This window comes from Macrosteles quadrilineatus, unplaced genomic scaffold, assembly GCF_028750875.1.
Source record: "Macrosteles quadrilineatus isolate MER2022 unplaced genomic scaffold, UCM_ALF_1.0 Scaffold_4__1_contigs__length_99947679, whole genome shotgun sequence".
In the NCBI taxonomy this organism is placed as follows: domain Eukaryota; kingdom Metazoa; phylum Arthropoda; class Insecta; order Hemiptera; family Cicadellidae; genus Macrosteles; species Macrosteles quadrilineatus.
This window is the reverse complement of record NW_026542597.1, coordinates 4,225,713-4,250,696: the sequence shown is the minus strand read 5'-3', so window position 1 is coordinate 4,250,696 and position 24,984 is coordinate 4,225,713. Positions and strand designations below refer to the sequence as shown.

Genomic DNA, 24,984 nt, shown 5'->3' with positions numbered 1-24,984 from the left:
AAGATGTTAAAATTCTGTACAAAAAAGGTTATATTATTTCTCCTCCATCATTCATTTCTTCTTGCCTTAGTTTCCAAGATATTCTCAAATGGATATACTTAGAAATTCTTTCATAAATGGATTTGTCCACGCTTTTCGTCCAAAAAAGCAAAAGACTACTATGCAGTTCGTATGGTGGCACAGCATGTGACTAGTCCAACCATCAAAAACTTACACCAAGTCAAGAGAATTCTTTGTTACCTGCAAGGTTCTAAGGAATACCCTAAAAGCTTTTACAGTGTCCGAGGTTTTTTGGAATGGTGCTGGTAATAACCTGTAGGAAACAGTTTTACAACCTTATGAAGTAATGTATATTACTTTTATTTTGAAACGTCTAACGTTGATTGTATGGTTGATTTGGCTTAATAATAATGAGTTGTGAGTAACCTGTTAACCATTATGTGAATTTGTGACAGCACTTAAATTAGGTAAGGTAAAGTTTAAGTTATAATGAGCCAAGTTGATGGTTTATGCTACCTCCTGACTGTTTCTTGTACAATTAAAACACTGGAAAATAGAATTCCAAAATACCAAAAGCTACCTTCAGGCTGCTGGTGTTATTACAAAAAGTTACATATTTCAATTACAATGTTCATGTTAGTTAACAAAGTTAGGTTATGTTTGTTTGTTTTGTTATTGTTGTAAATTGTGATTGACATTGTGGCATTTTTGTTGCCGCGACCGTGGCCTTTAATTCAAGTAGCTATGAAAATCTAGTAATGCTTAGCATAGATTAAAAATTGCAAGCTAATGGGATTACCATTTACTGACGACACTTAGTCTATGACGACAACAATCACCATTAAGTACCAAATTGATAAAACTATTTAAGAAACGGTCCTTCTGGTAAAATATTTTCAGGTAAAAATGTTCGTCTGGAATCTGGACAAAAACCTTGATAGGTACAAATTTCTCATATAGGGAATAAGGCGTTACCTTTTGACTGTATTACCGTAAGTCTCATGGTAAGCCATAGACCAAGGTGGTAAGGGTAAGACCCAGGACCAATTTAATTTTTTAATGATGGAATGGCCTCTAGATCGTCTGAATTAACTAATATAGGTTTAAATCACCTGTTTTCTGTCAAAACGATCGTCTTGGTAGTATGATTACTACCAAGACGATCGTTTTTACAGAAACCAGGCAATTTAAACCTATATTAGTTAATTTTTGTGTTAAATTTACCAGAGGTAAAAACACCATCTGTTCAAAAATCAATTTACAGAATACTATATTAAGTTTGCGTGTCCATTAGCATGGTTAACCGAGTACGAAATCTATTTATGGCATTTCTTTTTTGTAAAAACGTGTAAACCTAATGAGTTTGCGGTGGACTATTGGAAATGTTCAATGTTGGGTTAATAACATAGGGCTAATTTTCTTAAATATATGGTCTTGTGAATATATTTCTAAACCATTTTGTAAAAGATTAAAAATGATATTGAAGCACTGTTGTATGACTGTTGGTTGCAGAGAAAATAAAATTTTAAATTAAAAATTCTTATGGATAGATTCTTATAAATGGTGGAAGGAATTCCACCATGATTCTTATGGATGGTAAATAAACTGCGTCCTCCCAACCAGTTGCGAAAGCCAGTATATACAAATTCTTAATCTATGGCATCCCAAAAGGAGGAGAGTAGAAGGAAAAGCTGCATAGCATTCAGTTAATGCTGTTAAAAGCAGCAAAGTACAAAAAAGATTTTTCAGTATTCTTTCACTTTCAGTTCAGATTCAGATTGGTTTGGTTTTAGTTTTAAAGGTTATGTTATCCTATCCATCCAACAACACCGACGTCACGTCAATAAACAAAATATTATATTAAGGTAGGCCTACTTATATTACTTCAGTAGGAGCTTATTGGTTATTTAGGCATGTATGTTAAAAATGTAAATTCTTCGCCAGCATAAGTCGAAATTAAGCTTGACTTTTTAGTTGAGTTATTTTTAGGCATAGGGTAGACTAGGCCTAATATAAACATGAAATAATATGATATTAACCATCATATTTTCAAGTTCTTTTAGCAAGTTCTTTTCAACCATAGCATCTGCTAAAAGTTAATTATACTTAGAATTTCTAATCCTGTTTTAGAAAAAAAACATCATACAGTACAGTAGGCTCTATTGACACACGTTTTATTTTCCCACAGGATAGGCCTATCCTCACACTAAGTTAGTCCAGGCCTAAGTTATCTTGTGTTAGTTTGGCCTTGTCTATTATTAATTGTTAGACTTCTATATGTTGGCACAAACAACCGAATGAAAATACGATTGTTTCATTCGATATATCGATCGATATTTTAATTTGGTTGTTTGTGCCAACAGATGGAGGAGAGTGGTACATACTGGGACAAAAATATTTAAAAAAATTTTTCTTCAATATTAGTTGACTTAGAAGAACAATTTTCTTACACAAAAATAAAGCGCACTTTTAATGATATTTTTTTCAAAATTATTAACTTAGGCCTAACTTATATTTAAAAGGCCAAAAACCGTTCGTCCCACTTTATACCACTTGTCCCAACATGTACCCCCTGGTACAAGGTGGGACAGCAATATTTATTTATTTTTACGGCAAACGTAGCTGTAGAAAGTCACCCAACGGTTTTTAGGAGAATATGACCGTAGTCTACAGTGTGTTTTGAAATTCATTAAAATGCGATCGTCATAGTTTAATTTTTAAGATGTCTATTTGCTCATGACAAACAACAGGTGAAATGGGAGTTTATATTGTCAGTTGGGCACGGTTTTAGGTGTTAAAAATGGCTTTAGAAAGTCACCAAACGGCTTTGAAAATTCCAAATGCTCCACACCCCCCAAGCCCCCTGGAGGACCCTTATTTGTCCCCCCCAAAGTGTTGATGCTGACGACGCCAATGGGTGGGATAACAAGAGAATAGGCTGATTGAACTCAATTTGGTACTTCCATATTATACGGAGGCCACCCTTATACAGTGCGCTGCGGCGGTTATGTTAGGTTGGGTTATCATAAATATGTTTTTAGGACTTTCCTTGTTTCGTTATGAATCAAACGATGACAGATGAGTCATACTTTCGCCCGCCAAATCTCCCAGACTTATCAATGCAAGTGTATGGTTTGTAGGGACAGTTCCACAACTTACCATAAATTATTGGATAAAATATTGTTTAAATTAGATATATAGTTTATAACTTATGTGATATAAATATCGATTGTATGTTTGGCGTATTATATATGTACGGTACATTAAAGATCATAGGGTCTTTCCAAAAAGACTCTTTCGCCATTGTGCTTTGGCAGGATGATTAGCTTAGTTCAGTTTAGCTAAGTTTAGATTATGATAATAACAAACAAGGTTAAAAATAGCTAATCTTTTTAGAAAAACTCTAATTGATGAGTTAAGTCACAAAGTTTGTTTAAGATATAAATTTACCTAAACATCAATTCCTATTCATGTCTAAACTGAACTAATCCAACCAACCTAACCTAAATGCCGCAGCACACTGTAAAAGAGTGGCCCTCTTTAACAGAAAATCAATATCTATATTTAATAGGTATGGATTGAATTAAAATTTCACCTTAAACATATCATAGGTTTGTTTGTAGTTATATCTGTGTTATTTTTAATGTTGATTACAACTAGTGACAAAACCCCTCCTATAGGCACAATGGAGGATCCTGTTGGGGTATTGGAAGACCGAGTGCGGTTGTTGGAGTTGAGAGTGTTTGGGGAGAGCCAGGGAGAGGATGTAGCTCTTCCTCAGTCTTCTGCCGTTGACTCTTTGTTGGAGGTTCAACGTGTTGTGTCATCTGCTCTGTCCGGCCGAGAAAAGATGACTGCTGCTGTCAAACGTCTGGACCAGCTTGAAGCCGTACTTGATCCGATGTTTGAAGACTCGGTAGGTTTTTCAGACTATCTTCTTGTATTGCTGTGCTTTAGACAGACAGCAAGTGATGGACTGTACCACTTTATCTTAAATAAGAGAATGAGATACTTTCTGCTGAAAGTGTTAACAGTCGTAATGACTTCACGCAACTCAAGCTAAACATTACACTTGATTAGTAAAAGTAGGGATATAGAAATGTTAGCCTATAAACAGGAGGTTTCTGATCCTTACATGTAAACAATCATATATCAACTGTATGATTCATGGGATGGTTACCCGGATGAAGGAACCCCTAATATTTGTCAAGAGAGAGAAGATAGCCTTAGCAACGGAAAAGAGAGTGAAAACACAGAAACTTCCAATGGAAAGAAAGAAGAAAATAGAGATATGATTTGTGTCAAGTTCAAGTTGACTCTCTTTTCACAAACCACTCCCATTCCATATTACCTAAGTACTCTATAAATTATCCAGACAAATAGCATAAAACCCTAGCATTAATCAATTTAAAAAGGTTAAATTATTTCATTATGGATTAGCCTTTGGATCGAAAATTGCAATATAAAATGGTTTACGTTACCTTTTGCGTCAAACGATCCTTGATATAGTCATGACACAACATCCACCGGCGCCTACCTCGTGCGTATGTTAATTGGCCAAGTTAAATTTGTGGTGTTATTTAATAAATGCTTTTTGTATTCGTGTATTTTATGTACAACAGTAATTATAGATGAACTCATCCACGGATGAAAACTCTTTTATCTTGACGTTCGACAACCTGAAAATATGTGCCCCAGCGGCATGAAAAAGCTGTAGTTGATTTTTAACTATATCAAGGATCGTTTGACACAAAAGGAAACGTAAATCATTTTTATATTGTTAAACTATTGAAGTACATGTACGTAGTAATTTCAGGTGACAATTTCTATGTAAAATAGAGTGGCAGTGGTATTAAACTAATACAATGTAAGTTAGATAAATCACTCAGATATCATCAAATCAGAGAAAAAATCAACTTGGGCTCATTGACATTTAAAACAGATGTTTTTGAAGCAGTGTGTACATAACCAGGCTTGTAATTCTTGTGATTTGTCTGTTCTACAGGTTATAGACAGTGCTGCAAAAGTTGCTTTTATTCTCTCTATGGAGTCTCACCTGGAGGAAGTGACAAGACAACTTGTCCGATTGAAGGAACTGAGCCCCAGCTTGGAGAGTGAGCAGCTGCGTAACATTCCATTGCTGCTAAGGCAACTTGCGAAACTGACCACTACGATGGTCGAGCAGCGAGAAAAGTATGAGTTGGTTGACGACGGGATACAAGACCTTGTGTCTAGGTAATCACTATTGTGTAGACTGTAAATAGTTTTCATTAACTTACTTATTCTCTAAGCTCAGTTATATAGACTAGTTATTTGTGTAACTAGTGCGCAGTTGAATATATAAATTGGCGTAAATACCTGCTTCTATGTAATCCAAATTATTGCCAAGGCACACAACTAGTTTCAACTTCACGAAGAAGTCATCTTCAGGTAAAAATAACTTCATCAGAAGGTCGTCAATACACATATTGTACATCTACATACAAACATGAACACGAACATAGTTACTAAAACATTTACATTTACGAGTGGGAGACGAATAAAAACGGTAACTTAAGGGATGATGCATCACGACCGGATTGATGTAGCATCCGGTCGTGATGCATCGTTATCATGTTGATTTATTATTTAAGTCATATGTTTGTTTCTATATTTGATTATTCCCTTTATATTTTCCTTGATTCAATTAAACACTAGTTTAGTATATTCTGTCTGAATTTAATTTGATATTCATTTTTAAGAGTTAATTCCACATTTAATATGCTCTCCACTTTATTGTGCTGTTTGGTTGGATTACTAGAGTGTGGCAAAAGTAAGTAAATGCAGCAATTAGCCATAATCAGTGCAAGGAAGCCCGCTTTGTCAGTTAAATGTAGGAAAAATGTCTTTAGAATGCCTTGCCATATAAAGCTCTGTGTGTGTATTTTATGTCTACTGAGGCTTTTCAACACACTGACTATTGCACACTCAATAATTATAATTCTGTCAGTTTAAAACCTTTTACATCCCTCAGTGTATCATGTGATCTCTCTTCATATGCACTCAATTCCTGAAGCTATTACAAGAAAAGTGTAGCTCTTAAATGTCCCGTACTGCAAGATGAATATGGTATTGACTGTAGGTATTAAAGTTTCTTAAGTAAGGTTCATTTTAATTTCTTTGCCCCTATTTACCTTGGGTTTCCAGTGGCCCTATCATAACAACATAACATATGAGAATTACCATACGTTTTGATGACAAAATTTTGTTAAACCCAGTAAGAGCACTAGGACAAGTAGCCTACAACAGCTAAACTGACACTATTACTAGACCGAAGTAAAAGAATTATCGTCAGTCATGCAGGTTACATCAACTTTCCTCGTGGACTGTGTGAAGGCGCTATAATAGGGTCATATTTAAGGACCAATACGGCCCCGGGCCTAGGAGGATCTCCTAGGCCCTGGCGGGTCAAACCAGAGCCCCGCTCTATAACGATGCAACGATGTAAAGAACTACATCGTTGTTTATATCGTTATAAAGTTGTTTATATCGTTGAATAAATGAACTTGTCAATTTTTTTACGATAAAATCGGTGAATTAACCTAGGTGGCTAGGGCACTAAGCTATTAAATAATTTATTTCTTTCATTGACGCTAAGGAAGGATTTTCATTTCATTTCTTACAATTAGGAGTATGCACTTTAGATTTTGTTTGCTTCGCACTTTAGATTTGTTTACTTCGAGTCAGGTAAAAATGTTACTCACCTATAGGCCTCGAGCCCAATTAAATCGGTTCAAAATTGGTTAGCTTTGGATTTGCTTATATATTTGCTTATATAATGTTGATTTTTAGGCCGAGCAGAGCCTGGCCTACAAGCTTGAGAGATCAAGCTCAAAGTCAGAAAATCAAGCTCATCAAGCGGATTTTCTCAGTACTCAATACAATGCCCAATTTTAAAGTCCCAATCTAAAGCTTTTATGTCCGCGAGGATCACGCTCACGAAATTGAAAGATTAGGCCTACGCTTTTACCGCAATTGCCATGACATTGTCTCCGTGGCCGCATGAGATGTTCAATATTATTCCGCGATTGCGGAAGACGATATTCACGTTTCTTTTCCTGCGAGAGATATATCTAGGATTTTGCCGCGATTGCGGAAAAAATGATTTTCGCGTCACCACTGGTCGTGTAAAATATTAGAGATTGTGACGTGAACACGGGAGACGATGATGTTTTTTATCTGATGATGTCCTAGGTTTTGGTTGCAATCACGGTAGACTATGATAATGTTTCCATGACTACGGGAAGTATTCACGATTTTGCCGCGATCATGGAAGACGATGGCGTGCCTCGGAGATGGTGTGCCAAGCTTAAGTGCAAATTTAGGTGGTAATACATGTGATAATGTTTTTAAAGATTTTTGGGAGAGGGGGGGCCTGGCGAACAAACTTGAGGGGGGGCCCGCAGGCTCTTATTGCCGCCACTGATGGTTTCTAATTCCATGATCTTTGACATGCAGTCTGATTTTACAAGTGAGGTACATTGTTACATACATGAATTTTTCAGGTATACGGAGGTGATCAATGGAATTACTGCAGTGTTTGCCACTCTGGATAATTTAGTCACAGAATTAGAAATAAAAGCTCTACCAAAACCTGTCATAGATTAAAACTCATCGTTATAGTACCACCTTAAACATATTTAATAAACTACACGTTGATAAATGTTGTTTGCATTATTTAGCTTTTAATATTTATTTATGTAACTGTTTTTTAATAAACTTCTTCTAAATATATATATATATAATTTGAATATATTTCCCTGAAATACTAATAAAGGCGTAAAGGTATAAAAGTGGCTTCTGTTGGGAAAAAATATCATAGGTCAACTGTTTAACGGAAACAGTTTCATGCACTTGTTACATGACATTGAGGAACATTGCAAGTACAGAAGAATATAGCTAGGAGCAGCAGCTGTATTTGAGCCTTAATCCTAGTTAAATTGATTTACTATGAAATATATGTTTCATCACTGTGTAATGAATGTAACTATTTTCGATAACAGCTGACATCAATGAAAGTAGTCGTTTCCCAAGCTCAAGTACAGAATATTTTCAAAATATTCTAATGCTATCTCGGCAAACATTGTATAGTCAGCAAATGAGGTAGTTTGAAACAGATTCAGAAATCAGGAAGGTTTATTGTTTATTGTCTTTACACAACGTAGAATGTTGTGATTGTCAAGGTCAAACTTAAAACTAAATAGTATGCATATAGATTACTGTGTAACCATACTCTTCATCTCTGATCAGTGTCCCAGTGAATCTACATAGGCCTACCAAATAATAACTTCTACAGAAACTACTTTTTGAATTGGATCTAGTGAGAAATGTTACTTATCAACAGGATAAAAATAACAAGCCATTAGTGGTTGAAACATATTTTAATAAAAAGTTGTAGATAAATTTAAACAAAAATCTTAACTACAAGTGCTTTGACTAGATTCATGTAGTAGCACACTTTTAAACGCATTCAGCATTTTATCCTGAAACAAAAATATCAAGAAATAGAGGAATTAATAAACGGTGCTAAACAAACATTTTACCAAAATAAATTTAGAAAATCTAGGAACAGAACAAACACTACATGGAATATAATAAAAAATGAGATTTAACTAAAATCAAAACAAACCATCCCCTCCAAAATAATCTTAGTTCAAAATGATAACCAAATATTATATCCTGTTGCTGTGAGTAATGTTTTCAACAATTTCTTCATAACTGCTGTTGAAAAGCTTATTTTGCCAAACATTGATTCAACATTGAATCACAACATTCTCACTCAAAAAAAGTGACTGCCATGACAAAGGTTTTGAAATTTGAAACAATAACAGAAGACCATCTTAAAAAAGTTGTACTTTCAAGTGAAAATAAAATTTCTTCTGGGCATGATAAAATACCAATTACTCTAATTAAAAAATCGGGAAGAAGGTTGTAGGAGTATTCTTAGACCTCAGCAAAGCCTTTGGACAGTGTGTCGCACAATAAATTAATTAAGGTTTTAAATAAACTTGGAGTCCGTGATAAAGAACTTAAATGGTTTGAATCCTATTAAAAATAGACACCAGTTTGTTGAAGTGGATGACATCATAGAACATTATAAAATAAACTATATTGAAAAAATTCAATCGCAGCACCGGACACTACGATATGGAGTCCCCCAGGGATCGATCCTGGGCCCTCTACTATTTCTTTGTTATATTAGAGGTTTGCCTGGGACTATTCCTGGGAGTGACGGATCCATGTGTCTGTATGCTTATGATTCTAATATCCTGCTAAATGGAAATTCTAATTCTGAAATTGAAACATCTTCTTCAAAAAATCTTCAAGTAACTCATGAATTTTTAAAAGAAAAAAAATCTTTTAAATGCAAATAAATCTAACTTCATATATTTTTCAACCAAACAATCAACAACAAAATTTGAGGCAAAAATTTGTATAAACAATGACAAGATAGACCAAGTTGAACAGACTAAATTTCTTGGATTAATTATCGAAAAAAAATCTTACTTGGGACAAACACGTTAAACATGTTGTTAAAAAATTGACTTCTGGTGTATGTGCTTTAAGACAGATGTCTCAGATCTGCAGCATAGACACTTTGAGGATAATATACTTTTCATTACTGCATAGTCACATAGCTTATGGAATATCTATTTATGGAGCAACATCAAAGGCCAATTTGGATTCTATCCTTATCAAACAAAAGAGGGCTATTCCTCTAATGATCAAACTGCAAAAAAAAAAAAAAAAAGGATTCAGCTAAGAGATATTTTAAGGAATTACAAATCCTAACACTATATAGTCTGTATATTTATTTATGAAACATCCGTCTATGCAAAACCAATTCAATTGTCATCCACTTCTAGCAATACTGGTGACTATAACACTAGGTTTAAAATTAACTTACCACAACATAGATTGGAATTTTTCAAAAAGAAAACTTATTATTCTGGTTTAAATTTTTTGCAACACCTGCCGGCTCAAATAAAGAAAGAAGACAATTTGAATAAATTTAAAAGAACACTAAAAGACTTTTTAATCAAATTTCCATCTTATTCCATAAAAGAATTTCTAAAAAATAAAAATTAGTAGTTACATAATTTGAATTCCATAGCAAAATTAGGGGAACAATTTAAATTTTCACCATGATTAGTTATACGTTAATTTTTATTTTTATTTAAGCCCAGAAAATAGATGTACGTTTTTATTTTATTAACTGCTCATGTTAGTGTGATTGAATTAACGTTAACTTATATTTTTGTTTAAATATTCAGTTAGAAATGCTTCACTTTTAAAGATTATTATCAATCAATTTATTTTTTCCCTACAGTAAATCTTAGTAATATACTTTAAGCACTTTATAATATGTAGTTATATGTATTTATAGCCTATTTGACTCTATTCAATACATGTTATTTTATGTATAGTGAATAAAGAATGATTTGATTTTATTAGCGAATTTCCCTAGATAGGGAAGTAGCTATTACCGTAGGTCTCATGGTAAGACCTAAGCCCGGGACCGATTTACTTTTTCATTTTGATGTCCCCAGAGGCCAAAAACACTATTCGTTCAAATTTTTATATATCTATATATAGATATATATATGTGTGTGTGTCCATCCGCACGATAACTTGAGTAATTTTTGTCCAATTTTGATAAAATTTGGTTTGAAGGTGTAAGGCGGGATAAACTTGAATGAGTTCGCGAGCCAGCATGATCGGACTATGGGAACGGGGGTTTATGGGGGGTTTTATGGGGTAAAAATAGGTTTTTCCCATTTTTGACCCTAAAAACACAAAATTTCACAATTTCTTTTTAAACCATTTTGTAGAGCTTAAAAAAACAAATAATTTAGTATATTGAAGCATTATTGTGCGCCTAATTGTTACGGAGAAAATTCAAAGAAATTGTAATTTTAAAATTCCCATGTTATTCTTATGGAGAATAAGTCAACTGTTGTAGTTTGCTTGTTTATGAACATATTTTGATCGATTTTGGAAAATACTTTTATTTCTTACTAAACTATTATCATTTTATAAAAAAATCTTTTACCCTCCCTGTTGCAGCAAACCTAAGTACTCGTTAAACTAATTCTATTTAAATAGGAAATAAATGTGCTATTTTTATGGAGGCATTTTAGTGTAAATCCAATCAGGTTAATAGAAATTCGCTTAGTCTGCAGGTTTGCTGCGGCGGGGGTATTTTATTTTATTTGAGGTAGAGACTCGGTAATCTGGCAAATATGGGAACAAAACCAAAAGAACAATAATGGAACAAAGCTAGAGCAACATGGATTTCATTGAAATTCAATTATGTTTATTCGTCTATATAGACATTGTAGACATCCCATCTATATGGACCAACTGTCACAATTTTTTTATTAAAAAAGAACATAGTTGTGTGAGCCAGTCACAGAATTTGCTTCTAAAACTCTATTTTCTACCTTATTTTTAGTTTAGCAGACATAGTTGATGAGTCATAACAGTTGCTATAGCTCACAAAAAGGCATTACATTAGTGTTACAAGGTAAAAAGGTTAGTGTATTTGACAGAAATTAGTGATTTAAACCACCACAATCTAACGGTGGCTCACACCAACTACGATGATTTTGATTTTAAAACCGTGTGACAATTTTAACATGGGGATGGAAAGTCTAATTGTATCAATAGTCAAAGGTTGTATGAAAATAAATAATAAATGCAAATTGCTAGCATACATAAAATTAATTCAAAAATAATTTTGTAAAAATTGTATGGTTTATAAATAAGTGTATAAAAGTCAACACTGTGCAATAGACAGATACCGGTAATAACAAATCAGATATGTAAGTACAGGCCAGTATTGGCATAGAAAGGCAGAAGGCTAGGGTTGTCAGTGTATTATAATGGGTCTGACTTAGGGGAAGTACGATTGAGGCATTAGTTTAAAATTCCTCCGTGAACAGCGCTGTAGTAGAGAGCGTTTTGGCAATGAAGGTTTACTAATCGCAAAAATAGTTCTGTTCATAAAATAAAATCATAAATGCCTCAAATTCAATTTTATAATTTTTTAATTATAAAATTACCATCATAACCTAACCGAACCAACCAAACTTGCTGATAATGAAATAATATAAAAAAGTTTATTAATAGAAAAAATAATTCTGTTCATATAATAAAACTAGAAATTGCTCAATTAAAAGTTGATAATGACTTAATAATAAAATTAAACCGTCATAACCAAACCAAACCAACCAAACTTGCTTATAATGAAAAAATCTTAGTCAAAAAATTAGTGCCACCAGCAGGATTCGAACCTGGGACTCTCAGCATATCAGCCCGGCACGCTAACCACTAGACCACCGATGCCGATGGCTGCATACCGTATTGTTACGGTAATGGTGTTCCCTCTGCTAATGAGAAGCCCACAGCTGTCATCGTAACCTCATCTATACCTCCCCTGAGTAAATACCGTATTATAATGGTTTATCTTACTCACCTGATAGTGTTTAGCAATATGCCTGTGTACTCGTACAGCCCAGAGATACAGCTGGTCAGGGGAGGGAGACTCTAGAGTAGCAGTCTGACTGGACAACCACACTTGACACATCTCTTCCAACATAACCTGTATACAAATAACATACCTCAATACAAATCAATGTTCCCTTTAACAGGAAAGTACCTTTATTTGTTGCCGATTGTTGTTGGAATTTTTTTGTATTAAACCAAAGGAGTTATTTCTTGTTTTGTAACTAATTTTGAATTTTGATTTGTTAAACGTTTTTCTCAATTCGTTTTTGATTGGCGTGTAAGGGAGAAATATGAAGTCTTTTTTCAATATCTTTTTGTTTGTTGATATTTCTTTTTTAATTTTGTCGATTTTTGTGTTGATTAATTTAGGATTATAGCCATTGCTGTTGGCTGTGTTTTCTATGATTTTTATTGTGAACATTTAAAAATTCAACATTTAAATTTTTAAAGCAAATCCTAAATAATCACATGCCCCTGTACATTCTTGCTTTATTTCCTCCACCAACTGGATGAAACCATTTTTTAATCCAATCAATTTCATTAAAACCAGTAGGTGGTATTAAATATACAAATAGTGTTTCTTCCAGACATTCTACATTTTCTAACACACATATCATAGCTTCTAATGATATAAATAGGTTCCATAGCGGAAATGACAAGTGTGTACTTACCAGGAAACAGCTATTGGCAAAAAATGTTAAACTCACAATATAATGTGCGTCACAACCGGATCTACCACGGGATTGCTCAGCCCAAAAGTGTGCCAACTCCCTACTATTTAAACGATCTTGACATCAAAGTTAATAGTACAAATCTTGTTTCACTGCTACTTAGTTCTACTGATGTGATATCCTCAAGTACTTCCTTGCACATTGAAACTACGAGAGCACAACACTGACACGAGTATGAACATTAATTTAAAAAAAATTAATACGCAAGTAAGAGTTACAAACATTACCACATTAATTCACTGGTAGCGGCATTGGTGCGCGACTTGTGCAAGGAGCTAGTCTAGACTGGCTTTACCACGGTATGCAGTCTTTTGTCCACCTCCTCTCTTATCTTTTATTGATCATAGTGGGGCCAACCATTCTGCCAACTTTATTGCCGATTCATACAGAGTCTCCATAAAAACGTTTCAGGACTTTGGGATGTGAATTCTCGTACTAAAAGGAAGAAAAAAGTTTATTTGAAGGTATGTCCGAAAATTCAAATTTACTTAGATATCCGCCATTTTGTTTTTTAAACATAACTACTTTTATCTTTGAAGTTTTTAAACCGATGATTATCAAATTTGGTAAGCATGTTAACATACAAAAGACCTACTATGGAAAAAAAATTAAGGTCGGTCTGATAAGAAATTTCAAAATGGCGGCCGTTTTAATTTTTTAAACTTAAATAACTCGAAAATGGATAATTTTATCAACAAATGTCAGGAACACTTATTTGGCAATTTAATTCCCTATCAAAAGACATCAAAATCAAAAAGATCAGACGGCAAGTAACTGAAATAGAACAGGTTTTTTTAGTTGTAAGATAAGGCTAAATAAAGTACACCCACACTAACTTTGCCTTATTTTTACACCAAAACGTTCTATTACACCAGGTTAAAAGATCATGGAAAGCTAACACGAAATCAATATCTTCTTACGCCCACAACCACAATTACTCCGCCAATCACGACAATCTCAAAACTCTCCATAAGTGCAATAACGGCCGATTCATGGACACCATGGAAGAATTTGAAATATATAAAGCGGTCAAAAAAGAACCCCAGAACGTACTAAATGAACAAAGAGACTTAAAATTGAACATTATAATGAATCAGCATTAAAGTTGGCAGAACTGTTGGCTCCATTATCATCAACAAAAGATAAGGGAGGGGGTGGACAAGGGACTGCATACCTTGATATAAAACCAGTCCAGACTAGCTCCTAGCACGCGTCGTGCACCAATGCCAGAGAAATGTTTGTGACTCTAATGTGTGTATTCGTTTTAACGTTTATGTTCGTGTCTGTGTTGTTTTCTCGTAGTTTCAATATGACAAATTCATGTGGATGAAAAACTTGACTTCCTTTGTCACCTGACCCCCCTGAGGGCTGAAACTGCAGTAGTGTAATACTACTCCAAGGATCACCAGACAAGTAAAGGTATATAAACCATTTATTAATTAATACACTTTTTATTCGAGACTGCAATCTTGATTACCCTCGACCAATTAGGGATTTCTACTATTGTACATAGTGTGAGACTCATGTATCCCAGTCTAAATGTCCACAAGTAGGTATAAAACGTAAATGTAATGTAGGCCTACTATGTAACTATTGAAATTTGAGTTCTGTAGTTTGCCACCAGGGTCGCTCATATAGGGTCATAACCACCACAGAAATGGGGTTCCATAAGACAGATGTCAAAATTGTTTACAGTTTCCTGCGACTTCCATGTTGTGCCAAGATGTGAGATCCATACGGATTAGTGCTTGAGTATTAGAATCTTAGGGTAGACTCCTGCCAATGGCACATGACCGAGATGAGAATCGTGAGCTCAACCACAATTTAACAACCAGAATCTTGATGGTAATGCTATCCAACAAAATGTCGACGTTTTTAGTAAAAAAAACAGAGTTTCCTAACAGTTTCTTTGCAAAAAATGTAAAAAAAACCTATTGCGTAGATAAACACAAATTAAAAAAGTACCTTGAATGTGTGGCACAAGTGTGTGATGGGTAACAGCCTGAAGGCACAGCCGGGCGGAGTGATAGCTAGGTGAACATTGTGAGATGCTGCACTCTCAGTCACCGATGGGGTCATGTGCTTGTCAAAGCTGTCCAAAATAACCACTCCTGCACCTGGCCTGCAAAAGTATTTCATCGCTGTATAACAAATTGGAGCAAAATCTGTGTCCTCTAGGGAGGCTAAATTAAGTACACTGGTCTCAGATTTAGGTCTTATAAATATTATTATACTGTCAGTAATATATAAAACAATTTAAGACAGGAACAAACTCGTTGTGTGTTTCAAGCTGAATATGAATGAAAGGTGAGAGTAGAATGGAGTGAGAATCTTGTGTATAGCTTTGTAACTGAGAAACCAGCTGTTTCTTGGCTAGGACCATTTATTTAGCACAATGATGAAGGGCAGCTCGGTCCAGTTCTGAATCATCAAAAAGCTAGGTACCTACTTTGGTGTTATAACGACCACACCTAATAATTATATCTACGGTGGTTAAATTAGGAAGATTGTTATTTTAACTAATTAAAATCTAATTTGGAAGTCAATTTATCGGTGTGGTCAGTATAATACCAAAGTACCAAAAGCTACACTATTCAGGATCGCACTGGCTAAGATACCTGTTGATTAATAGAGAAGTTCACTAACGTTTAGAAGAATAGGATACTGAAGGCAAATTAGACACTGAGTGAAACAAGAGTAAAGTAAGCACGCCATCTTGATCACATTATACTACATGGTTTTTTATATTTTTTTAGATGGATATCAACATAATGTTACAAGTTGAAAGTAACAATTCTTATTAGATTAAGAAAATCATAAGGGTAGTTTTGTTTCTAGCTGTCTAGGCTGGTAACAGTTTTCAGAGGATATTGTAGAAAAAGAGTATTTTAACTCCTTTAGGGCAAGTAGTCCAAACCCATATGTTTTTGGATGAGCCAAGAATCCAACTCGTCCCTCCCACACCAAAGTCGGGGACGCTAACTACTAGGCTAGCACAACACTCGAATAGTACTAGCGCAAAAACTGTGCTATCCTGCAAAGTTACAGATTTTTCTAACGGACTGACAACAGAGCGCTAAGAGTTAAAAGCAACAAGTCCAATCGGTACGGACATTGTCTGTTGGCAGAGAAAACTAATTTTATATTGTGAAAACTTAAAGATTTTGTAAAAGGTAAAAGCAACAATTTGCCATGGGGTCTGACATCATATTGTATTTAGCACAAAAACTAGACTAATACTGTAAAAACTTACAGATTTTTGTTACAGACTGAAGACAGCCATTCTTGCACGACTGTGTCTGTTACTTGTCCAGTATCATTAACAAACGCTACCACTCGTGGATCACTGACATTGTTAGGTCCAGGCCCAGACCCCTACAGAACAGGTCACAACTCTTATGGACAAAATTTGACAGTAAGGAAACAATTGCTTTCTTTCTGGATTACTTTACAATTAAATATCTACAACAGGCTACGTTATTTTACTGTCCAAGGGACTCAAGAGTAAAAAGTAACTTAGCCTCTTTTTGATAGTTACATTTTATTATGTTTAATTTTCTTCTACTTTATGTTTGTTAGGGTCATGCAACCGTTTTTATGCTTACAATAACTATTTATTTAATATATTCTCTTAGTTCAGATGGCATGGTTTGAGATAAAATCTCATTGTCAATGAAACCCGATGTGTTATGCACTATTGATGTTGATTTTCCAAAGAAACGTGTAACCTAAGTTTATATTTTGTAAATTAAAAAGTTGCCTAAGCCAGGTAGGAGTTGATTGCTAATGTTTGTTTCAATCATCCAAAATTTGGTAGGCTATACAATTACTTTCAAAACAAAGTTTGCATTAACAACAAAACTGGATTGGCATAGAATTATGATAGCTATGTTAGTTAACTTGTTACCTCCATAATAAGCCTACAGTGTAGTAGTTCTTATGAAACACCAATCATCGGATACAACTGAATTATAATTATTATCTAAAGATAATTTAAGGTCAATACAGCAGATGAAGATGAATGAAGAATTGGTACAAAATTAACAGTGGGAATTGGGAATGCTTTGTTACAGACTAAAACCACTTATTACCATCATCAATTGAGGTGAAGACGCACCCTAGGCGGCTAGGCGCGTATTTTAACCCAAATATGAGTGAAGGATGAGTGTAGAATGGAGTGTGATGCCTTCTGTAGCTTTTGTTACTGACTAAGACCAGCTGTGACCTTGGCGAGCACTATAACTAAGCTACAGCTGTGTTAATGATTACCTTCAACACAATCAATGTTGGCAGCAGAGTTCCATTGGCCAGGCATGAGATCATGAGAGTCGCCTGGCAGGACTCGAACCCAGGCCGTCTTATTAGCAGTGGTTTCTTGGCTTTGTCTGCTTACAACAATAATTATTTTAAATCTACAGTAACTGATACAAAAGTATACCTCAGCTTTTCTAAGTTATCGAGGTTTTAAGCCCCTCTAAGTGATTGAGGTGACATTGCTACGAGTTCAGCAACATTATGATAATCTACTACCTGACCGATTGTTCAAGAAGAGAAAAATTACCTTATTTTAGGTATAATTTGCGTAATCATAGACCCTACAGTACAGTGTTGAAAACATACCAAAAATGATTGATATTTCCCTTAAACCACAGAAATTGCTAAGCCATCTACTAGTGGGTAATAGCCCCCAGTTGGAAGGGTTGAGATAAAGAAATGTGTATCAGAGAAGTTCAAATACAAAATAAAATTATTTTACCAATATTGTATAATAATAAACATGAATTTATTGCTAGTAACCATATATCGTAGTCCTAATGGAAATGTGCAAAATTTTTTTACCATCTTAGAAAAGTTACTAAGCCAAATCAATCGGCAGAAAAAACAGTCAATTGTATGTGGCGACTTTAACATTAACTTTCTTAGTAATGATAGTGACTCTGTAAACCTTTTAAACCTTTTTAGTATGTATGGGTTGCATATGACAATTTATGAGCCTACGCGAGGTAATAATTGTTTGGACAACATATTCACCTCATTAGAAAATAATTATACAGCCTCTGTGGTTAATAAACATGTTAGTGATCACCTTGCTCAAGTTTTTACTTATAATTATAGGGTGGAAGAGAAGGATTACTTTCCTGTATGTAAAGGTAAAACGGTCACAAAAATAACTGAGGCTGGTATAAGAGAACTCAAGTATTATTTAAGAAAAGAAAATTGGAAAGAGGTATTTTACATTAACGATGTTAACTTAGCATTTAGTAGTTTTATAAATATTTTGTGTTTTTATTTTAACCTTAGTTTTGTAAAACATGTAAAAAAATGTCAAAGGAAAAAGAAGACCTCCAACAAATGTTCTTGGTATAATTCAGAGCTACAAAAACTTAAAGAAAGATTGGATTCTCTCTACCATTTATATAAAGACACAAATGTTGTTTGGTATAGAAATGAGTACAGAAAACTTAAAAATGTGTATAGATGTAAGATTAAAAATGCCAAAAAAAGGGAAAATGCTAATGCCATAGAAAACGCCAAAAATAAAACAAAAGCTTTATGGAATATTGTAAATAAACATAAAAATAAGTCAAGCAAATGTAGAGTAGATAATTATTTTAAGTCAGATGAATTTAATGAATATTTTGTGAATACTGCCTGTGATAATGTAAATTCTAGTCAAAATGTAGGAATAAGTAATTGTTGTAATTTTACTCATTATTTAAGGAAAAAAGTAGTACCTGATAGTGTTAGAGATTTAGTTTTTAAATATGTGACGGAAAATGATGTTTTAGATGTAGTAAAACAGTTAGCTCCAAAAAAAAGCACGGATCATTTTGGAATGACAAATGCTCTCATTAAGGAGACCATACCTTACTTAGTAACCCCATTAACAATTTTGATTAACAACTGTATGGCTTAAGGTGTGTTTCCTGATATCATTAAAATAAGTAAAGTTCATCCTATTTACAAAAAAGGAAAAAAAGATGAAATAGGTGAAATGATAGGCCTGTTGCCATTGTTCCTGTTCTGTCTAAAGTTCTTGAAATAGTTATTGGTAAACAGTTAATGCAATACTTAGAATCAAATCAACTCCTTTGTACAGAACAGTTTGGATTTCGTAAAGGGCTTTCAACGACACATGCCATTACTTCCTTGGTTGATGAAATTCTCGACTGTTATGAAAATAAGGATTTTGCTGCAATTACATTCTGTGATCTTAGTAAAGCTTTCGATCGAGTATCACATGAAATTTTGTTAAAAAAATTAGAATATTATAACATTAAAGGTAAAGTGTTAGATTTATTTAGATCTTATTTGTCAAACAGAACACAGTATGTAGTTTTGGGAGAGGATGCATCATCTATTAAGCCTGTGTATTGTGGAGTTCCCCAAGGATCTGTGCTTGGGCCTCTGTTGTTTTTGGTAGTAGTTAATGATTTAAGTGTTAATATCCCTGCAAATATTGTATTATATGCCGACGACACAACCATCATTACTAGACATGCAGATCATGAACAACTTTTGGTTGACTCTATGCATAATCTAAAGCTAGCTGAAAACTGGTTAATTTCTAATAATCTTGTTCTAAATAATGATAAGACAAAAACTGTTTTGTTTAACCTTCGTGAAGTACACAGTAGGCCAATGGATGAGAGAAATCCAAAATTTTTAGGATTAACTTTTGATTCTACTTTGACCAAACAATTATGTGGCGAACTAGAACGGCCTTCTCTCATACAGGCATACTATGGACTTTTTCATAGCCATATAAGCTATGGGTTGCTTGTTTGGGGGTCTTCTGCTCATGCAAAAGAAATTTTCAATTTGCAGCAAAAGGCAATAAGGGTAATAGCTGCTGTAGATAGGCACCATGATTGCAATGAATTTTTTAAAGAATACCAAATATTAACACTGTTTTCTCTATTTATTAAGCAATGCCTGTTATACTTAAGACCACAATTAGATAAGTTAGATTATAGGAGAGATATACACTGCCATAATACTCGCCATAAATGTAATATAAATCTTCCTTATGTTAGACTTGCTAAAACTGATAAAAAACCATTAATTTTAAGCAGTAAATTTTATAATAAGTTACCAATAGCCATAAGATTACTTAATGATAAGGATTTCAAGATTAAAATAAATAACTTTCTTTGTAATCAGCCATTATATTCAATAGAAGATTATATGTCAAGAACACTGACTCCACTAGATTTTAATTAATATAATATATCTTATGACTAATTTGACGTGCCAATGTATTTGTATGGAATATTAACTGGCAAATAAAAATCTCATTCTCATTCATATCTTACCCTTAGGCAGGAGGTGCAATGGTATTTCGTCCAAGGCTATGATACAGTCTTCTGACAACTGTTGTCTGCTGATTATGTCATGCAGTTTCTGCTTGTACTCGCTGACCAGCTGTTCGAGTTCTACTGGCAGAGGGGTCTCTGGCGCAGGAAGAGCTTGTAGTAAAGCACTGTACTTTTTGCAAAACCTGAATGTCCACCCCCGAGACATCTGGCAAACAACACTTACATTACCAAATATTTTCTCTCTGGCTATCAGAAGTGAGTGAAATATTTTTGTTCATAGGGCCTTTTGCAACATAACGTTGCCAAGCATGTTAGGGAACATTCTTCTCCAACCAAATAACGTTCAAAATAAATTCAATAAAATCAAAATAACTGTATTGTATAAACTGGCTAAGTAAAAAGATTTTTAGAGTTTGAATTTTTGGGTAACATAATTAAATGTACATGATTAATGATTTTTTTTCACAGTCGGTGATTCAATTAGGTAGTCAACCTTTTAAGGAAATCATGCAGCTACGTTATAGTACACAAACTTGGTACCATACTCATCTAGATTGGAATTATCAATATTATTAATATCAATCATTGAGATGGGGTCGCCACCTTGGTGCGTATTTCAATTCAAATAATGAGTGAAGGATGAGTGTAGAATGGTGTGAGATGATCTGTGTAGCTTTGTTACTGGCTAAGACCAGATGTTTCATTAGCCTGGATCATTTATTTAAAGCCCAATGATCAGGAACAGCTGGGCCCAGTTTCATTAACTAGCTACTGACTGCAGGATCAAACCAGCGATTGTTAGGCAAGCACAATAACCACTCGGCTACCCAGCCGTTTATGGAATGGACTCGCTAACAAAACAGGGGCTATTGTGCTCCTGGTTGTGTTTTTTAGTTACAGTAAAATTCAAATTTAAATTATTAGTTTCCATTAAAATTCTATTTAGGTACGTATTCAATCAATTAATTAATTACGGTATTAAGTATCCGTTTACTCGTGAGACAGCTAAATTTGAAAACAGTTCTTACCTTTTTAAGCCCAAGTGAAGCTGCCTGTGCTGCTAGTGCACTCTGACTGACAAATTTGTTGTTGTCCAACTGAAAAAGTAAATAATCATCACCATAACAAGAGTTTATTCCTATATAAATTTTAAAAGGGGATATAAGTAGGAATGTGTTAATTCACAGTACCACCAATTCCTGGACATGGTATCTGTATCAAAGATTGATTGTCGAACATCGATACATGGCAGAATCAAATTAATTACAGCTTGGAGAATAATCTGACCTGAGACAGTGTCCAGATCAGCAGTGGAGTGACACTGGCACAGAATTGATCACGGGAAGCTGGCAGGTTGTGACGTGCGCGCCACCTATAGTACCAGTTGGCACCACACTGGATACCCTGGTGGCCGGCAACACGGTACAGTTCTACAGCCTTGTTGCGAACCTGCACAGAAACCATTAATCAAATTAAGTATATAATTACGTTACATTGTTTACTTATAAAACACATTATTAGAAGTGTAGTTTTACAGTTTTAAAGCATGTCTGATTTAGTAACCAGTAAAACGCAGTAATAATTCTTAGCATAAATTTGGTGTACTGTCCGCGAGAGTAAAGAAGTCCCTTGAGCCAGAGCGATACGCAGCTATGTTTGGAGGGTATCGCGCACTATTTGCAGGCGCTAAGCATCTGAGTGCCTCGCCTCGATGTCTGTCTGTAAACAACTGTTGTAAACATAATTACTCATATCTTTGTTTTGGTAAGTGGATTATCATCATGTGGTCACGTCATTTGATTCAGTGCAGTCTCGTATGATTGCGTATTGGAGTTCTGTTTTGTTTTGGACAGTCCTTGCAGCTATGGATTTATCAAAATGTGGTGCTACTATATATATAGTGGAGAGAGGGATTTAATTAGACGGGTGATCGAGTGTTGTGACAATGAATGTAAAGACAAAAAGTAATCAGTGCCGATAGAAAAGGCAACAGAACGTGCCGCAAACTATTGTAAAATGTCATAAAAAACTATTAAACGAATTAGAAAAACCTGCAAACAAACTCCGGAAAACTCTGTACACTCGGGAAAAAAACGCAAGAAGGCTGATCATTATTTATAGACCCACTTTCACTTGTGTTTTGCACGTTACTTTAAGAAAATTTAAACAGTTGATAAAGCAATACCAAATATTTGTTTGTTTACGTCGGCAAAATCTAAAAAAGATGGTTAACACTCTTTTGCCGTGGTAAATAATGTAATGATGGATTTTCGCAGTTGATAAACATGGAACGAAAACAGGTTATTTCACAGTAACTATTATCTGTTTTGAGAGAAAGGATTAATTTTAAATGGTACGAATGGGCACTTTGGCGTCTTTTCAAAGATATGGGGTTAAAGTGGAAGAAATGCGATTCCAAAAGAAAATGTTTGATTGAAAGGCCTGGCATTATTAATTGGAGGTTTAAGTATTTGCGAGAGATGAGGAAGCTAAGGGAACAAAATAAGAAAATTTTCTATCTGGACGAAACTTGGATGGGCAATAATTTAACGTTCCAGAAATGTTGGCAAAGTGTAGACGTTGATGGTGTGTTACCTGATATGAACGCGTCATACCGCGTGAAGAGTGAAGACGACTCTAATTCTCCCGCGAAACGTTCAAGCGTAACGCCTTCAAACTACGAATAGGCCGGAGCTCAGGGGACTTCTTTACTCTCGCGGACAGTATTGTGCATCTATGTAAATGTCAAAGTTATTTCTTATTTTATAAACGTCCAAATCTTAGCTACTTTCAGTACTTTGCATGTGTTGTATACCGAAATCCACACAGTACCATGATTGTAATGAATGACATTTCAATTATCTTTCTACTTTGGCAAATCGTGATCAACTCCCATACTCGTGGAGACTTTATCATTGACTCACTTAGTCACAGAAATATCTTGAACATCTCCGGCCATTGCAGGGTTATCATTATCATCCCCTGCCATTAGCACAAAATTTAATATCTCCACGATTGAGACATCGTGAATTTTCCAACGTGAAATCTTCACAGATGCTTTCTACAATCGCAATAATATCGTAAGAGTCACAGGTCGGCTCAGCTCGATTCTCTGTATTGGTAGTCAATCACGTAACATTTTTAGGGTAGGATTAGCTTAGCTTAGTAATCAAGCCATTTGCACACCTCTAACAACTTTGTAAAGAACATTTATCTCACCTCTAACAGCTTTGTAAAGAACGTTTATCTCACCTCTAACAGCTTTGTAAAAAATGTTTATCTCACCTCTAACAGCTTTGTAAAGAACGTTTATCTCACCTCTAACAGCTTTGTAAAGAACGTTTATCTCACCTCTAACAGCTTTGTAAAGAACGTTTATCTCACCTCTAACAGCTTTGTAAAGAACGTTTATCTCAAATCCCACATTCAAAAATATTTGTAATGTGCAGCAAAGCTATGATACTTTTTAGTTTTTAACAAATTTTGTACGTTTAAAAAGTGAATTACTCTTACCTCTCTGCTGGTAGGCGTAATCTCTTGTTTACAAAACCATTCATAAACTTGTTGATCAACTGTTCCATCAGTAACATTGTAGGCATTTGTGGACTTTGATGATTTTGTAACGTCACCTGCAAGGATGAAGTTGAAAATATCATGAATAGGCTATTAACAACTTAGGCTAGGATAACAACTCTTCAAAGTTCATCAAGTTTGTACTTCATGAATATTCTTTTAAAACATCAAGTTTTATTCACCACTATGCTGGGCAGGCCATGTGTTAAGAAAGGAAGAGGGCTCCTTAGTGAAAAACACCCTAACCAACAACCCCGAGGGTAGAAGACCTCCTGGAAGGCCCAAGTTGAGGTGGAGAGATCAAGTGAGAAGAGGCCTGAGAAGAATGGGAAGAAGAGAGGAGGAAGCAACGGATCGTGGAATCAGGAGGCAGTGTGTTGGTGAGGCAAAGTACCACCTTGGGTACCAAGAGCCACGGCAGTAAGTAAGTAAATACTATGCAAGAGGTAACATAAACTAGCTGAATTGCTGCAGTGTGTTGTATTGATTGGTGTCCCAACTAATAATTATTAGGCACTTGAAAAAAACAACACAACTAGCTTTATATTTTCAAATGAGCCACTGCACACAATTAGACTAATTAAGGTCTTAAAGAAAATTTAAATTATTGGTAACAACAACTGTTGGGCCCATTTGCTGCATTCTACATTTATTTACAAAGGTTTCGGGTTCTAAAATCGGAGGAAGATCAGTGTAAAGTTGCAATGATTAATTGATGAAATCACAATTTAAAATAGTCTTCTACTAAAAATACTGTACATAAAACATAACTATTTAACAAATTAATATTGCTCAGACCAATCCTGACTTAC

At 34.6% G+C, this 24,984-nt stretch overlaps 2 protein-coding genes across 2 annotated transcripts in view; one reads left to right on the top strand and one right to left on the bottom strand.

The window, feature by feature from the left end:
• The first annotated feature begins 1,772 nt into the window (after window positions 1-1,772).
• On the top strand, window positions 1,773-7,722 carry LOC128993420 (uncharacterized). The gene is made up of 4 exons (XM_054417310.1): window positions 1,773-1,865; window positions 3,681-3,916; window positions 5,006-5,235; window positions 7,545-7,722. The coding sequence occupies exons 2-4, from the start codon at window positions 3,686-3,688 to the stop codon at window positions 7,645-7,647; spliced, it is 564 nt and encodes a 187-aa protein (XP_054273285.1). The 5' UTR covers window positions 1,773-1,865; window positions 3,681-3,685; the 3' UTR covers window positions 7,648-7,722.
• Window positions 7,723-8,401: 679 nt separating this feature from the next.
• Window positions 8,402-24,984, bottom strand: part of LOC128993465 (uncharacterized) — a 30,078-nt gene continuing 13,495 nt past the window's right edge. The window contains exons 7-15 of the mRNA XM_054417376.1: window positions 24,113-24,228; window positions 21,887-22,048; window positions 21,628-21,696; window positions 20,597-20,804; window positions 17,550-17,665; window positions 16,534-16,655; window positions 15,246-15,402; window positions 12,518-12,643; window positions 8,402-8,522 (exon numbers count right to left, since the gene is read on the bottom strand). Of these exons, the coding sequence (XP_054273351.1) occupies window positions 8,457-8,522; window positions 12,518-12,643; window positions 15,246-15,402; window positions 16,534-16,655; window positions 17,550-17,665; window positions 20,597-20,804; window positions 21,628-21,696; window positions 21,887-22,048; window positions 24,113-24,228 (1,142 nt within the window). The 3' untranslated portion in view covers window positions 8,402-8,456. The remainder of the gene's footprint in view (window positions 8,523-12,517; window positions 12,644-15,245; window positions 15,403-16,533; window positions 16,656-17,549; window positions 17,666-20,596; window positions 20,805-21,627; window positions 21,697-21,886; window positions 22,049-24,112; window positions 24,229-24,984) is intronic.

What these genes read in the sequence shown, in the direction of transcription:
- LOC128993420 (XM_054417310.1), top strand. Translation starts at nt 3,686, where the DNA reads ATGGAGGATCCTGTTGGGGTATTGGAAGACCGAGTGCGGTTGTTGGAG. An exon ending in ATCCGATGTTTGAAGACTCG is followed by an intron (nt 3,917 to 5,005) that starts GTAGGTTTTTCA and finishes TCTGTTCTACAG; the next exon opens with GTTATAGACAGTGCTGCAAA. An exon ending in ATACAAGACCTTGTGTCTAG is followed by an intron (nt 5,236 to 7,544) that starts GTAATCACTATT and finishes TGAATTTTTCAG; the next exon opens with GTATACGGAGGTGATCAATG.